This window comes from Camponotus floridanus, unplaced genomic scaffold, assembly GCF_003227725.1.
Source record: "Camponotus floridanus strain SB8 unplaced genomic scaffold, Cflo_v7.5 scaffold24, whole genome shotgun sequence".
In the NCBI taxonomy this organism is placed as follows: Eukaryota; Metazoa; Arthropoda; class Insecta; order Hymenoptera; family Formicidae; genus Camponotus; species Camponotus floridanus.
The window spans coordinates 3,092,731-3,108,346 of NW_020229370.1; the positions used below are offsets into that span (position 1 = coordinate 3,092,731).

At 29.8% G+C, this 15,616-nt stretch overlaps 3 protein-coding genes across 4 annotated transcripts; 1 reads left to right on the forward strand and 2 right to left on the reverse strand.

Moving 5' to 3' along the window:
- Positions 1–3,189: 3,189 nt before the first annotated feature.
- Positions 3,190–5,116, reverse strand: LOC105256559. The gene is made up of 6 exons (XM_020029189.2): positions 4,940–5,116; positions 4,590–4,731; positions 3,915–4,318; positions 3,633–3,799; positions 3,339–3,420; positions 3,190–3,253 (listed from the first exon to the last, which is right to left on the reverse strand). Exons 1-6 carry the CDS (start codon positions 5,045–5,047, stop codon positions 3,194–3,196), a joined length of 963 nt encoding a protein of 320 aa, XP_019884748.2. The 5' UTR covers positions 5,048–5,116; the 3' UTR covers positions 3,190–3,193.
- A 1,665-nt stretch (positions 5,117–6,781) lies between these two features.
- Positions 6,782–11,494, reverse strand: LOC105256561 (nucleoplasmin-like protein). 2 transcript variants are annotated; one of them, XM_011266588.3, is made up of 5 exons: positions 11,285–11,494; positions 10,901–11,016; positions 9,234–9,447; positions 8,137–8,213; positions 6,782–6,939 (listed from the first exon to the last, which is right to left on the reverse strand). In XM_011266588.3, exons 1-5 carry the CDS (start codon positions 11,304–11,306, stop codon positions 6,832–6,834), a joined length of 537 nt encoding a protein of 178 aa, XP_011264890.1. In that variant the 5' UTR covers positions 11,307–11,494; the 3' UTR covers positions 6,782–6,831. The 2 variants fall into 2 exon arrangements, with proteins under 2 accessions (XP_011264890.1, XP_011264892.1); XM_011266590.3 differs by lacking the exon at positions 6,782–6,939 and adding an exon at positions 7,374–7,709.
- A 901-nt stretch (positions 11,495–12,395) lies between these two features.
- On the forward strand, positions 12,396–14,998 carry LOC105256560 (nucleotide exchange factor SIL1). Its single transcript, XM_020029188.2, has 4 exons — positions 12,396–12,518; positions 13,140–13,429; positions 13,722–13,987; positions 14,065–14,998. The coding sequence occupies exons 1-4, from the start codon at positions 12,404–12,406 to the stop codon at positions 14,819–14,821; spliced, it is 1,428 nt and encodes a 475-aa protein (XP_019884747.1). The 5' UTR covers positions 12,396–12,403; the 3' UTR covers positions 14,822–14,998.
- Positions 14,999–15,616: the final 618 nt, after the last annotated feature.

A 15,616-nucleotide genomic window follows, 5' to 3' on the forward strand; every position in this document is an offset into this window, starting at 1 on the left:
GCAGCAAATTGGCTATCTCGTAATTCATAACTTTAAATAATTTTATCTTTATGACATGTTAAAGTGTAATTTGCAGTGTAATCTCGTTCTGGCAGCCACAATATTGTATCATTCTGATTATTCATTACGTCTTAATATATTTAACAGAAAAACAAAATGCGCAAGATTAAAATCTAACTTTAAAAAGAGAATTTAAAATAAAGGTAATATATGTATATAAATTAAAATAAAATATTAACTTAATAAATTAGGCAGATAATTTTATGCAGAGAAAAAATGATTATATTTTTTTAAGAAAAAAGAAATCTCTCTGTTCTTCTCTCTTTCAAAGTTTTTTTCTGTAATTCTAGGTTGTTATACATAACTTTAGGACATTCTTTAATAGTCTTCCATGAAAATTATAAATCTTTTAGTTTAACTTTTATTACTTTATATCTCAAAGTGCATGATACAAATACATCATTCATTCATCACCATTTTCTTAAACCAAGATTTACACATCTTCATTTATAATAAAAAAATTCTTTTTATAATCTCATAAATATATTATGTTTTTATTTATTAATTCGATATATTTCATGAAAAATAAATTATATATCTATACAGGTTACTTATTAACTGCGTAGGTGTTGCTTTGTTCTATTTTATGCTACAGTGTATTTCACTGCGAAAAATAATAAATAAAATATTAAAAGAATTGTGTCATCGTAGATATACACCTAAATCAGTATAATCTCACAATATAGTCTCCATTCTCAATTTTCCCTTTCGCAATTTTTATACATAGTAGTATTAATACATACGTAATTTTCTTTCCCTCTCTCTCTCTCTCTCTCTCTCTCTCTCTCTCTCCCTTTCTCTCCCTCTTTTTTCCCCTTTCTTCCTTCCTCCTTCTCTGCCTTCCTCTCTCCCTCCCTTTCCCTTCCTCCCTCTCTTTCTCTATTGTCATAACAATATAAAGATTTAGGACATAAAGATAAAACAAAGATTTAGAGACAATGGAATCTCTTTAATCTATTCATTGTAAATGCGCACATAATATATGGATTAAAATATATGAAAAGAGAATATATATTCTTCCATTAAATTAAATTTAATAATAAAACATGTATTATTAAATTAATCTTTGAAATTATATCAATTTATTCATCCTAATTTATTTAATGTATTTTTTATTTTGTTAATTCGTTTTTAAATAAATTTCTTTTTTATACGATTAATCAAAATCTATTTAAACTTTAAAAAATTTGTATGATGTGAGCAAAAAGAATATCTCTTTGTCTGAGATATTCGATTATATTTTGATATCTTTAAAAATATATTTTAACAATATCACATTTATATAATTCGCACATATACGCACATATTAAATTGGATACTAAAAATATATCTACGAAATATATTAAATATATCAAATATTAAATATAATTTCTCTCTATATATTTAAGGATAAAGGAAATCATTTATCCGGCTCGCTCATAATTTGCGATAGTATTAGAATGGAATTGTTCCTGTTAATTATATATTTTCACATCTATACATCGAAAAGGTTAAAGCCAGAGGTCATTATTCTCCATAGTGAATATTTAGCATGGTGAGCGCGTTATTCATGCGACATATAAAACATGATATCGGACGATCGTCGCATTTAGCGCTAGATATGTGACGAGAATATCGAGGCTGAATTTTGCCGAGACGCAGTTTCAGATCCACGCGCGGATATATCCATTTTTTTTCATTGTTGTATTTTATTCGATTTTACGAGATATTAAGATACTTTTATAATCATAATTTCGCGTATTAAAGTACGCGATTGTATTTCGCCAGTCGCGAAAATATCCCCGTTGACGTCGTCATCGCGGAAGTCGATGGGTGTTCGGGCCGGACTTAATGGCGGGACCTGGAAACGACCGGAGAGCACGAAGCGAGCGAAGCGTTAAACTGTCCTAAAGGTTTCCCTGGTAGCACTTAACCACCCGCTGATCCGCATTTCTTTCTGCCGTAGAGCGACCAAGTAAACAACGACGTTGCGTTTACTCGATAGCGTGGGCGACGCTAAACATTCTCGGCGATTTTTCGACGAGACGCGAGAATGAAATTTCCAATATTTCCGCGAATCGAGCTTTGATAATTAACGATTGAGTGGAAATATTAAATTAACATTATATGTAATAGGAATAACGTCAAAATTCTAAGAGTAAATTGTTGAATTCTTCGGTTGTCAATATATGAAAATAAAAAGGAAAATAATTTGTTTAAAAATTAAGAATAGAGATTATGTTTTTTGTATATGACGAATGTACCTAAGAATGAAGTAACGCAAAGTGCCAAAAATCTATATGCGTCACTGAACATCGTATCTTTTTTTATCGTTTTAATCGCACCGTCGTCGCGATCTGATATAGGATAGTTCAACGCCCACGAATTCATCGTCCGATTGACGTCCCTTCTGCATTTTGTCGATACCTTTTATCGGAGAAGAGGAAAAAAAAGGGAGATCGGCTTATACGAAATAGTATTAGCGACCAATCGCTTTTCACTATGCTCACTGAGTTCGTAAGTAATCGCTTTTATAATTGCATTAATATGAATAAAAAATGCTAATAATATCACGCATATCATGTAGATGGAATAATGCAACAACATATAATTACCTTTCGAAATTATTAATTTTTAATCGACGCAAAGTCGTAAAAAATACATTCGAGTTACTAACCTCGTTGAGAAAATTAAGATGACAGAAAATATATGCATCGAAGCTTCTATCATGCAGAAAGATGAGAGTAATGATTCGACGTGTTGCACAAGAGAAGCGCGAAGCGCTTATCTCATCATAAATGATTTTGAAATCAAAGAGGATGACTGTAATCGCCCTCTATATTATTTGGTCGATAAAATAGATGTCTCGTCGATACATTTATTTTGCTTGACATACCGACAAGAAATTATTAAAGATCGATGATGCCGACAAGTGCCGGATGCCCAGGATTAGCGACCTTCAATAGTATCTCATCGTTGGTTCTTGATATCAGCTGAAGAAAGGGATCTTTTCGAGAATATCGACGATGAAGTAAAATATTAGTGACGCAAGTAGAGGTAATTTTATGTCTACTTCTCATCTGTCACTTTTAATTGATTAATGAAGACGTTCGAAAAATGTGATTCAACGCATGTTCTTTATTTCGAAGAGCTATCATTTCTGAGATATCATGGACGTCTCCACAATTCCCGGTGCACTTTGAGCGCGTTCAGTCTGAAATTATTTAGAATCATCATTTTTAATGTTTCGCACATCGATTGTATAATTATTTACATTATTAGGCTGCATGTAATATTACCTTTGCGTTTCTAAAATAATCGACAGGTTGAGATAATTTAGAGAACAAAGTGATTTTTCCCGTTTTGTCGATTAAAGTTGACCTAGAAATATAAGAAAGTACGTTAGTAAAAAAAAACATAAATATCAATATAAATATATAAACATATTTTGTACACATCAATATAGACTAAATTATTAAATTTAAAATGTGATTTAACATTGAATATATATGTCATAATACACTTGTATGATGGATTTATAATAAAGCATCCTTTTGGATGTGGTTTCTGTACATGCTCCTCTTATAACATACCTTGTATCGCTTTGTGTTGACAATTTCTCAATAATTTTAGCATCTATATTAATCTTTTTTGGTTTTTGCATCTGATTTTTTAACTTCTCTATGTTCTGTGTAAGTTGATGAATCTGTACTTTTAATGTTGCATTTTCATACATCAATCTATTATTTTTTTGTACAACCTAATATAATTCATATGTAATATATAAGTAATCTCCTTCAAAAGTTATTAGATTGGATGCAATACGTATATATATATATATATATATATATATATATATATATATATATGTTTACTTGTAAAAATTTAGCTTTATTAAGGGGTAATGGTTCCTGAAATTTTTCTGATACAATTAAATTAAGTTCCTTTCTCGCCTCATCTAACTTTTCCATCATTTCTGCCATTACTAACAGATGTTCGTGTAACAGCTGATCCAATTTGTATCTTAATGTATCTTTGGCATGTTTCATACGAAGAAATTTTATACATGTATTGTATATAACTTCATTTTTATTTGTTAATTCGTCCTTGAGTTGCTTATTTTCCATTTCTAAAATATCTTGTGTCTGCTCCAATTCCTTATGTCGTTGTTGCTGAAACTTTGACATGTTACCAGTACATTTAATCCTGTATCGCTGTATTTCTTCAATGAAGTGATCTTTCTCTCTTTGATAAAAAAATCTCTCATCATCTAACTGTTCTACAATAAAAATAATCAATACTGCTACAATTATTGCTTTAAAACATTTTATATATTGAACACCAATTCCTAAAATTATTCCTGATAAATATTCAAGTAGTGTATAAATAATTTGAATGAAAATATGCAAAAATTTCATTTGTTTTATTATGTTATATATTATTGTTTCTATTGTCATGGAAAACTTAATCAAAAATGATGCTATCATTGCCTTGAATTAATATTAATATGCATTTGTAGGTTTTGTAAAATATTTATGACCAAATCTTACGTTTAAGATGTCTGTTGCATCTTTGTTGCTTCTTTAGCTCTGCCAATAATCTTCCTTTTTCTCGACAAGTGTTTTCTAATTGCATATCTTTTATTTGTATAGCATCTTCTAAATTTACAATAGCTTTATTTAATTCTGATATCTTGATAAAAATAAAATTAAGAAAATTATATTATTTGCAATCTTGTAAATGATTTGAAAAATTATATAGACCATTATAGTTATATTTAAAATATATAAATTTGCAACATTTTCTTATTAAATTATATAAATGCTTTATCTATGAATAAATATTGAAACTCGATATATGAATCATTAATTACTTATAGCCACGTAAAATACTAACATACTTGTAAAGTTGCTACTTCAGCATCAATTCTGTCACATTCTGCAATGTTCTGGGGGACATTATTTTCTATGATATTAATAGAATGTTTATTTAAATCAATATTTTGCATATTGCAATATATAATTCCAAAGGCCAATCTGTAACATGTCTATTTGATAATCTTTATTTTATTTTATTGATTGTATCACATCACACTTTAATTATATATCCAAAAGTTATAATTTTTTTAGATTGCTTTTGTATATAAATCTATTTGAAGATGTATATTAAAAGAATGTTCCTCTTTCACATGTAAAACTATAAGTAAAAGAACTTAACATGTTGCATTGATTATCTAGAAATAGTGTTAATGCAAAAGTTACTTGTCAGATATATGGTTAATGGAAAAAACATTAGACACTAGATAAAATTAAAGACAAGTAAAAAACGTTCAAGATGTCACAGCAAATCTTAAATGTGATCTTGAATATCGCTTGAATTTTATACTTATGAATTTGAAATAAATTTCCGAAACAATTTTTTTTATGTGTAACACTTTACATCTCAAAATTTCTTTACAGCTCTAAATTCTTTTCTTTAATAATCACACTATATGTAATGTAAAAAAGTTTACATTAAAAATAATTGTTTTTTACAGGTTATGCTCAAATGAATATTTCTACCCAAGTAATACGGATTTTAAAAGTTGTGAAATTTTTTATTGTATCGTATATGTACAAAATAGGTGTACACACACACATACTACTTGTCAATCGCGCACATACGTGTATTAGACACGCATCGCATATGCTTAGTTGCATATGACATTGATGTAAGAGCATTTCTTTTTACCTAGTACACCTATAACCCCCATTTCTATTATCTTTTATCAAATGGAATGAATGTTGAGATGACATATGTATATGTTTCCCTTTTTTCTCATACTGATATCTGTAGAGACACAAGACAAGTAAAATTGTCAAATTGTGACTGACTAATAATCCTTTTCCCATCTTGCATACAAAATAATAAATTATATTGAAATCTTAATTTTTCCAAAGTTTTTTTACATGAGACTATTGACAAAAATTATGTTTAAATGAATATGTTAGAATATATTTTTTATATCTCTGGAAGTGTAACGATATGAACATGGTCTTAAAGAAAACAGAAAATATAAAATACTTCGCTGTAAATTCACTTGTGCTTCCCATAAATTTTACAATAACAACAACTGGGCCAAAGATTATTTAAACATTGCTTTACATATTAGAAAGTTATATGTGATTGATTGATTTAAATAAAATTAATCTGTCTAACAATAATCTAGAAAAAAATCTTTGTCTTTAGAAGATTTCTCTATACTATCATTGTATAAAATTTTACAAAAAAAAAAATCAATAAACAATTTTAAATGCAATTCTAATTAGAAGGTACTTTTGAAGATATAAATCCTTATAAAACTTTTCCTTATTATAAACATTTTTCTTTTTTTTAAAAATATTAATTTCTAAATATATATTATTCTGGAAAATCCCATATCTTTATAAGTATTTTATAACACACAACTAAAGTTAAATCATAATAAGTTTTGCTTTGCTTTATAAAAGTATAAAAAGACAAAAATTACAAAAATATTTTGAGCCAACTCTTCTTTTTATATATAGATGTAAGCATTTTTTGAAATAATTCTAGTATTTTATAAATTAGAAAATTATGACTCAATCATTTTTAAATTATATGTAGCTATTTTGTTGGTCCAGTTGTGTTTTAGGAAAATGGAAAGTAACGCTTGTTATGTAATAATCTGATGAAATGATACTAGATTCGCACAAACGCGGATGATATTAATGATGGACTTATGTTTAATATCCTAACTTAAGAGTTTTATTTCCATAACGTTAAGGCTCATACTTATTTTTTCTTATTTTTGTTAGCCTGATTTTTATATTTGGCCGCAGTTGTTAATTTGGCATTCTTCTTCTTAGGTTCATCATCTTCATCATCTTCATCTTCAGGATCCTACAAGAAATATAAAATGCAATCATGCAATGAATTGTTATACGCAAATAAAATATATTTTGATAAACTTTTATATTTAATAACAGAAAGATAGAGAGAAAAAAAGAGATTAAAAAATTTGATATTACATAATATTTACTAAAATTTTGAAGTAAATTTGGTGAGGCCTTATATATGTTCATGCATTTATTTAACAAAAGTTTCGCGAAAATTTATGCTAAATTTCATCACATTTTATAATCAAAGTTCCAACTCCATTTATAGTAACAATTTTTAATTATAGTGAATTTTCCAATATTTTGCTTTTATTACTTAATCAATGTATATGTTAATATGTACTACATAATTCTTGATTTTTAGATAAAAATTATAATTCAAATGTAACATTTTGCAAAAGTGGAAAAAAAGGAAGCATGATTAGTAAAGAATAAAACTCTCTTGCAAAATATGATTTATTTTACAAAAATAAAACATGGAATGGGAACATAAGTATAATAGATAAAAGGTACATTCATGACTTTTTACAAGTGGATTACTCCCACTTTTCAAATTTTTCAAATCGTAATTCTTCAAAGATATCTTAAAAATATGATAGTCAAATAAAATTCAAAGTATTTTTAATGCAATGATATCATATTTTTTAGAAGACACATTAATTATAGCGCAACGTATATCTTTTTTAATCTTAATGTTCTATTTGTCTACATCTTCATCCGTTTAATGCCGTTTTTTTTATCCTCTGCTAAAAGCTTTCGTTTCTTTTGCGGTGCCTGAAATTGATATTTCTAATATATATAATTGGAAATATTGCTATTGATTTTTAGCAATATACAAGCTAAAGATATACACGAGACGCATCATTAGATTTTGCTATAATAAATTATAATTTAACACTGTGATATGTAATATTTAAATGCATCTTGTATATTTAATATATTTATTACATGTTTCTCAGAAACGCATCTTGTATAAATTTCTGTTATTAATGAATTTATTATAATAACTATACATGCCTCACCCATAATTTTCTTTATATAATTATTTACATGCACATGCATTTTGACTAAATTTATTACCATAAATAATGATTTTATGATTATTATCATAAAATCTGTTATCCAGAATTTATGTTCATATTTTTGATAACTTCTTTTATAATATCTGTAATATAAAATTTGATACACAACATACACATACCTTTTCATCATCCTCGTCATCGATGTTCTCTTCTTCCATTTCATCATCTATATCGTCAAACTCTTCAATATGCGCACCTGAAATGATAATATAAAACTAATAAAACAAATGGAAATGAGAAGGGCAGAGCTATCTGAAAATAATGTATGTTGCTTAATGTTGTTATTATATATATATATATACACACACACACGTATGCATATGTGTTGTAGATCATATACTATAATGTTATCAATGATATCAATTATAAATTATTATTATTATTAAATAATATTTAATATTATTTAATATTTAATTATTAAATAATATTTAATTATTAATATTATTTAATAATATTTAATTATTAAATAATATTTTATATTATTTAATATAAATAAATATTGTTAGACTTCTTATCTGTCTTTTTGATCAAAATATGTCTAGAATAAATATTATAAATAATAAAATAAAATAACAAATATAAATATTTTTTATAATCTAAACTTTATTTCATGATTTATTAGTAATATTCTAATGAAATTTGTACATTAGAATTTCATCATTACATTATATCAAATTGATTACTAATTATCGTTTTAGAATTAAAAAAATGTTTATATTTTGATATATATTATACATAACAATATTATGTATTATATATGTATTATATTTTGACATTGAATTTTTCTCTAAAAATGTTAAATATATACGAGATAGATATGTTGTATATGTAAAAATATTAATATTGTTAAATCATATGCATATTAATGAAGAGCAATAAATACAAATTGTATGCATAATAAAGTTTTAATATTAATATCATTAAAATAAAGATATTTTCTTCTTTCTTTTCCTCTATCTTACAAATTTGTGTTTTGTAATATGTTTTTGAAATGTATGATTTGAGGAAGGCGTCCAATTTTATTCACATATCGCCTTTTATTTATAATATTTCTTACTTCTATAAACATATGTATAATTTTTAAATAAAATTACTAAAAGATGCATGTCATGTAAATTTTACTTTGAGTTGGATTTATCAGCAAAATTAATTTAGTTTTAAATTTTAAGATTATCTCTAAATTTACTAATTCATAGATTTATTTATATATACTCACCAAGGAGATTGTGTCCTACTATGTGAACAGGTCCACTGCCCTTAACCAATGTAAACGTAACAGGAGGGTCTGGGAAACTGAGATCAAGAATAATCTGCGCTGTTTTTCCCATTTCTAGCAAGGCGATTGGCGTTTTGATGGGCCCTTTCAAACCCATTGCTTCTACTTGCAGCACATTGAGCTCACCAGGCTTGGCTTCTGGCCCCAGCAAAGCCTGTAAAATTTATAATAGCATTTATCAGTAAATTAAATGTATACAATAATGTGCAATGACATTGATCAAAATATTTTTGATACGATTGTTATTCATGAGATCCAAAATTCTAATAATTTAAAAAAAATTGTTAAAATGGTTTATTAAATAAAATAAGTATATTTTATCTAAAATATCTTATTGTTTCAAAAAATTTTCTTTGAACAATTAATTCAAAGTTACTGACCCTTTTTAGGTTAGAAAATAATTTAGCCTCAAAAAGATAATTATATATAAGTAATTATTCATACATGAGAATAATCAAAGGAATGATGAATTGAAATATTTTCATAAAGTTGACTTTGAATTTAATGTTTAATAAATAATGTAAACAACAAAAAATGCTGATGAAATGAATAAAAGGGGTTTTGTATCATATTCTTATCGAAATTTAATTAAAAATTAAATAAGTAAGAACACATACATACATATATAATTCTTATGGAATTACGTTAACGATAAGCATTCTAATATTTATTATTTACTTTGAAATGCCACGCTTTAGCCGGCGTTCTGTTTCCCACAAGACTCTACAATTTAACCTACAGATCACGATTCATTGATTAAACTACAAATTCGTATCCCTTCAAATTCGCCTATTCATAAAAGATTTCCGTTATGATCTTTATTCCCATATAATAGAGCTCTATCCATAGAGAGTAAAATGGGGGAAGGGCGAAGCCGTTATTAAAAAATGGCGCCAAGCATCAAACTTTCGTCAGGACCTCCGAAATTAGTCGGCGCCTTCGTTTCACGCATGGAAGACGATTCGACTACACTCACAACGCCATGAACGGAAGTACATCGTTGGTAGAAAAAAAAATGGCTTGTACTTAATCATTTCGAAGGACGTGTGCTAAAAATAAGCAATGTCAAGTGTTTTGAATATAGAAAGAACATCCGGAACCGAAGGGAAAAAAAAACGAAACTCGGCGATACCGTTTTATCTCAATTTATTTCGTCGGTGGTAAAAAAAAATTTTTAATCGGAGAAACCGAGATCGAGAAACACGATCGAATCGTCCGAGAGGCGCGACGAATAGCGATTAAAGTTTCGCGCGCAAAATTTCGTCCGGGGACGATGACGAGTGTCGCGAGGAAAAAAATCAAGAGTAGATAAACGACTACTCCCGAGCGTACGATGCGATAAAAGAAATTCGGTGCGATCAAACAGAGGACGCGTTGGGTATACACACCGTATGAACTATCGAGTCGATGTAAAATTCGACAAACGCACACTAATCTCGCGTGCAGCTAGGGTACGATGGACGAAGGAGGCAGGCGGGATGTATCGCGCGCTATCTCTCCTCGTCGACGACGAAGGAATCGCGAATGAGGAGTAGCGGCTGCGACGAGACAACGACGAAGACGTAGACGATCTCGTCCCGTCCACGACACGCACACATCGCGCTTACCATCTTTATAATAAGCTTCTGATCGGCGCCGATGTGCTGGGCCGCGCTGTCCGAGTCGTCGTTCTTGTGCTCCGGGTCCCATACTTCGCTCGCGTTCGATCCCTCGAGGGTGATTCCTGAACACACAAATCACAATCATGTACACGTGACACGCCGGGAAGTATCGTCGCGAAGTCGACGAAGGCGATCGCGGAGAGGAATCATTCTCGCCGTGCTCGTAGAAGACAATGGGGGTCGGTCGGTCGCAATGGCCGAATGCCCAGCCGGCGTCTCGGCCAAGCGCATCCCCCTCGCTCTCGAATGGCCGACGGTACGTAAGTATCGGCGCGAGACGCTAAATAACGGGCGGACGGTGATCGCGGCACCGCGGCCGATCATATTTACCGTACAGATACTCCTCTGCCATGGCGATCGGTCTTGATATTAACGGATTCTCGTCAGCGTGATGCGCTCGAGGGACGTGTGCGTGCCGTACACGATGATGGAGAAGCTTAGAGTGACGCCGCGTGTGCGTGTGCGCAACGGTTACTGTGTTACTGCGCGAGGGAAAGGTCGCCGCACGTGCCGGTCGCCGGACGAGCGCGTAGTAAATGAGTTTCGCGTACTCGACCTTGCGCGCCCAGAGTATGTTCCGCGCGCTGATTGGTCCGACGCGACGCGCGCGGCGCGCGGCACGTCCGCTAGGGGAACGGCGCGCTTTAAAAATCCCTAAAATATTTTCCTCGTTCTTACTCCTTTTTTTTTTCGTGCAAGAACCTTGGTTCCTTGGTATATTCGATAGTCTTTTGCATTAGACGGTTTGCCGTCTCTGTAAAGTTTGCGCCTCTCGAGAAACGATTGTGTAAATTATAAAGATAAATTTTTCGCATCACCTTTTGTATCGTTCACAGATGAAAGTAAGTCTGTATATTTGGATATTATGTTATTAGATATTATAGAATAGCGAGATGAATATTATTTGATTATAAAATTTTCATTCTACATTTAATCTAAAAAATACGAGAAATTATGTACATATATATAATTTTCAATGTATTGATCCATTATATTTATTGCACGCTAAACATTTTACACATAATATACAAAATGAGCCAAGCGAATAATCTCTGAAATACACGAAAATTAGTAATAGTAATTACAAAATTAATTTGTAATAGAAATCATTTCGAATACAGAATTTTCAAATGACAAGCGTGGCAGCATCGTCTCTATCGCCTATTGGTTCGAGTCGGCTCTGGTGGCGAATGCACTCAACTACTGTCGGCACATTGGTCCACATTGACGCAATAAATAACGGACGCAACACGTGAATAACGTTGAAGAGTCCCGTGATATAAATGTCGCGGAGCAGAGTTCCGAAAATTTGACATTACATTTTACTCGCCGGCCGATGACAGACGGTCGTGGGACACGTGCGCTCCCGTGAGGATTCGCCCGCGTGGACTTTCGAGAAAAATCGTACGCATCCTACGCCACGAATACGAGCGATAGCTTGTCGGAAGAATGCGTGCCGACACGTACATCCTGCTAATTTACCTGTCGCTTGCGATTTTCGGCGACGCCGAAAAAAATGAAAGCGCTTTCGTGGCGACGCACGAGTGGCAAACGGTGAAAAAGGGTGAGTTTCAGACATGACGTGCAATGTGGGACTACTTTACGTCAACCGAATCCGTCTTCGTCCAACACCACGTCAGTCAAATCCGTCGCGTGATATTTTTTCGCTGTGATCCGCAAAAATGCGACTTTTAGCATATTTTCTAAAGAATAAGTTGTGTTGTACGCGATGTGGAATTTTTGGAAATTACTCGAATTCTGTGGAGTCTATCAAATAGAAATTAGTGCAAACTCGGTGGTTGTAGATCGAGTGTTTACATGTACAGTGACGTACATTCAGATTAGATTACGTGGTGCAATTGTAAGCAACCTCGAGATATTTAAATTATCTTGGGTTTTGTTCAAATAATGCTTTTTCTTTTTTCTAATTTTGCATAAAACTTGATATCGATAAAAATTTAAACAGTATCTTTATGATTAAAACTAATTTTATCATATAATTATAAGAATTATGTAAAAATAGGATTTGAATTTAATAAATTTAATTTGAAATAAAATTAATAATAAATTAAATTTTATAAATTTACTTTTCAATAAATTTAATATAAATGTAAATAATAAAAATTAATTCATAAAAACGATTTAATCGAGTGTAATAAAGATCTATATAATTTATTATGTATAGGAACTCCTATCCCTAAAGGACTTCATGTAAGACATAATTTTGCAACTGGAGTGACAGAAGCTAAATTAATGGACGATGCGGATGAAGTAAAAGAAGATGATGAAAATACAAACCGATCAAGTTCCAAGTCACTAACATTACATCCTGATAAAGCATTACTAGAAAATGAAGAAGTGGATCCTGTAAAAATAAACAAAAATTCTGAATCTTTAAAATTTCCTATTGATGAATTGAAAGCAAGATTAAAAAAACTTAAACAGGAAGGAGTAGAAGATGTGTCAAATATGAATGTAATTATTTTTTATTATCAATATACTAAATTTAAATTTCTAATCATTTCTTTTTTTTCTACAAAGAATAGAGTAAATGACTTTCTTTATATAAACATAATTTTTATAATATTTTATATAATAATTACAACTGTTTATAATTTTGTTTATATGTATTAATTATTTCTTTAATACATTATATCATCATTTAAAATATCTAACCAATTATATAATAGCTTTTATTATTATAGTTTTAAATTAATAGATTTTATAAAAATTTAATAACATCTAATTTTTTCTCTTTTTATTCCAGGATGGAGAAACTCGACCAAAAAGTGAGAAACATTTCAAACGTTTTTATGAAACTTTGAAAGAAGAACTTAATGCTCTAAAAATCAATGTTACAAGTGATTCGGAATTATTAAAGAGGTTTTTCCAGAAATTTCAATCTTATAAAAGCAGTGTCACTACAGGAACATTAACCAGCATAGAGACTGAAGAAGTTCTGGATATTTTAAATAATTTAGAATATCTTCTTCACCAAATTGACAATGCTAAAATATTTTCAGACATGGATGGGTAAGTATAACATACAAAGATAAAATTTTTTTTTTACAAAAGAAATTTGTTAAAATTTCTGTTTCTTTTTATTGTAGGCTAACCAAGATCGTATCGCCCTGCCTCAATGGAACCAATAATGAAATAAAATTGGAAGCATTGCGTCTTTTGGGTGCAGCTGCACAATCAAATCCAAAAGTGCAAGCTAAAGCATTAGAAAATGATTTTATTCAAAAAGTATTGCATGTTTTATCTACAAGTAGTAAAATTGAAGTAAAATCCAGATGTCTCTATGCTCTAAGTGCCTTAATACGCCAGTTCCCTGCTGCTCAGAAAGCTTGGATTGATCATGGTGGTTTACAATTATTTGGAAAAATTCTATACGATGATCAATTACAGATTCAAATGAAAGCAATAAAACTAATTAATGATCTAATAATTGAAAGACAAAACCTACAAGAGATCTATGATATCGAACAGCGTCAACAAAAAACGAGGGAATATGCTATTACAGATTTCGAGCAAAGATTATTGAGACATGATTACTGCAAGTTACTAAGCAACTTAATGATCAAGTGCTTTAAAGAGAAGCTAACTAGCCAATTCAGCATAGAAAATAATGATTTTCTCGAAGTAGTTTCAGACAGCATGATTACAATATCTCCTGTTTGTAGAAATGAATTTAAAAACATTAAGCTTTTACTTCTACCTGTTATAGATAATCTCTTATATTTTTATCAAAATCTGGATAATCTTAAACTGACTGTGGATGAAACTGACGTTTTACAGAGTTTAATATTACTAATTGAAAGATTAAAAGATACTATTTTTGAAGCACCTCATGATGAATTATGAATATTTAAAAAAATCAGCATTTGTAATTGAAGAAATTAAAGACTACAAATTGAATTCAAACCTTGTAAGAACAGATGTAAGAGTGCAACCATCTATATATAATAGTAATTATTTGAAATAGCATAGGGCTTTCTTAATACACATTTGTTTAAATTAGAATAAAAAATGTGTGAAAGATTGATCATCATTGTAATAATAATTTGTGAAAGAAAAAGATATCTATGGATAAGCAATTTATTATAATTTTTATAGATCTTAAGGAAAATCCATTTATAATCATAAAAAAATATTTTATTATATTCTAAATGTGACATTATATTGTCCACATTCTAAATAGCTTATCATATTTGCACGATTGATCAGTAAAACGTGCAGATTCTCGTCTCTTGCATCTGAAGTATAAAGCACTAGTCATTACATATCATTTAAATTTTTATTCACTGTTTGAATGCGTTATAATCGTTAGTGATTTTCATCGTTATAGATGTTTGTATCATATGAGTTTTCTTTTTATTGGCCTATTAAATGCGTTCGAATGTCTTAAGTACAGGAGACGAGAACTTGATTTAATCACGCATAGAGCTCAATATTCTTCATATTACATATATATAATTCATATTTTTTGTCAGCAATTAAGAGCTATCATTTAAAATGACTGAAATATATGTTGTACATATATATAATATGTAAGACTTCAGTTGTTTGCTGTCAGCTAGTAAAAAGTGCAATTGTTTATGCAGGTATATGCACTCGTTGTTTTCTGTTTTAGAATAATTATTTAATAAATTATTTTGT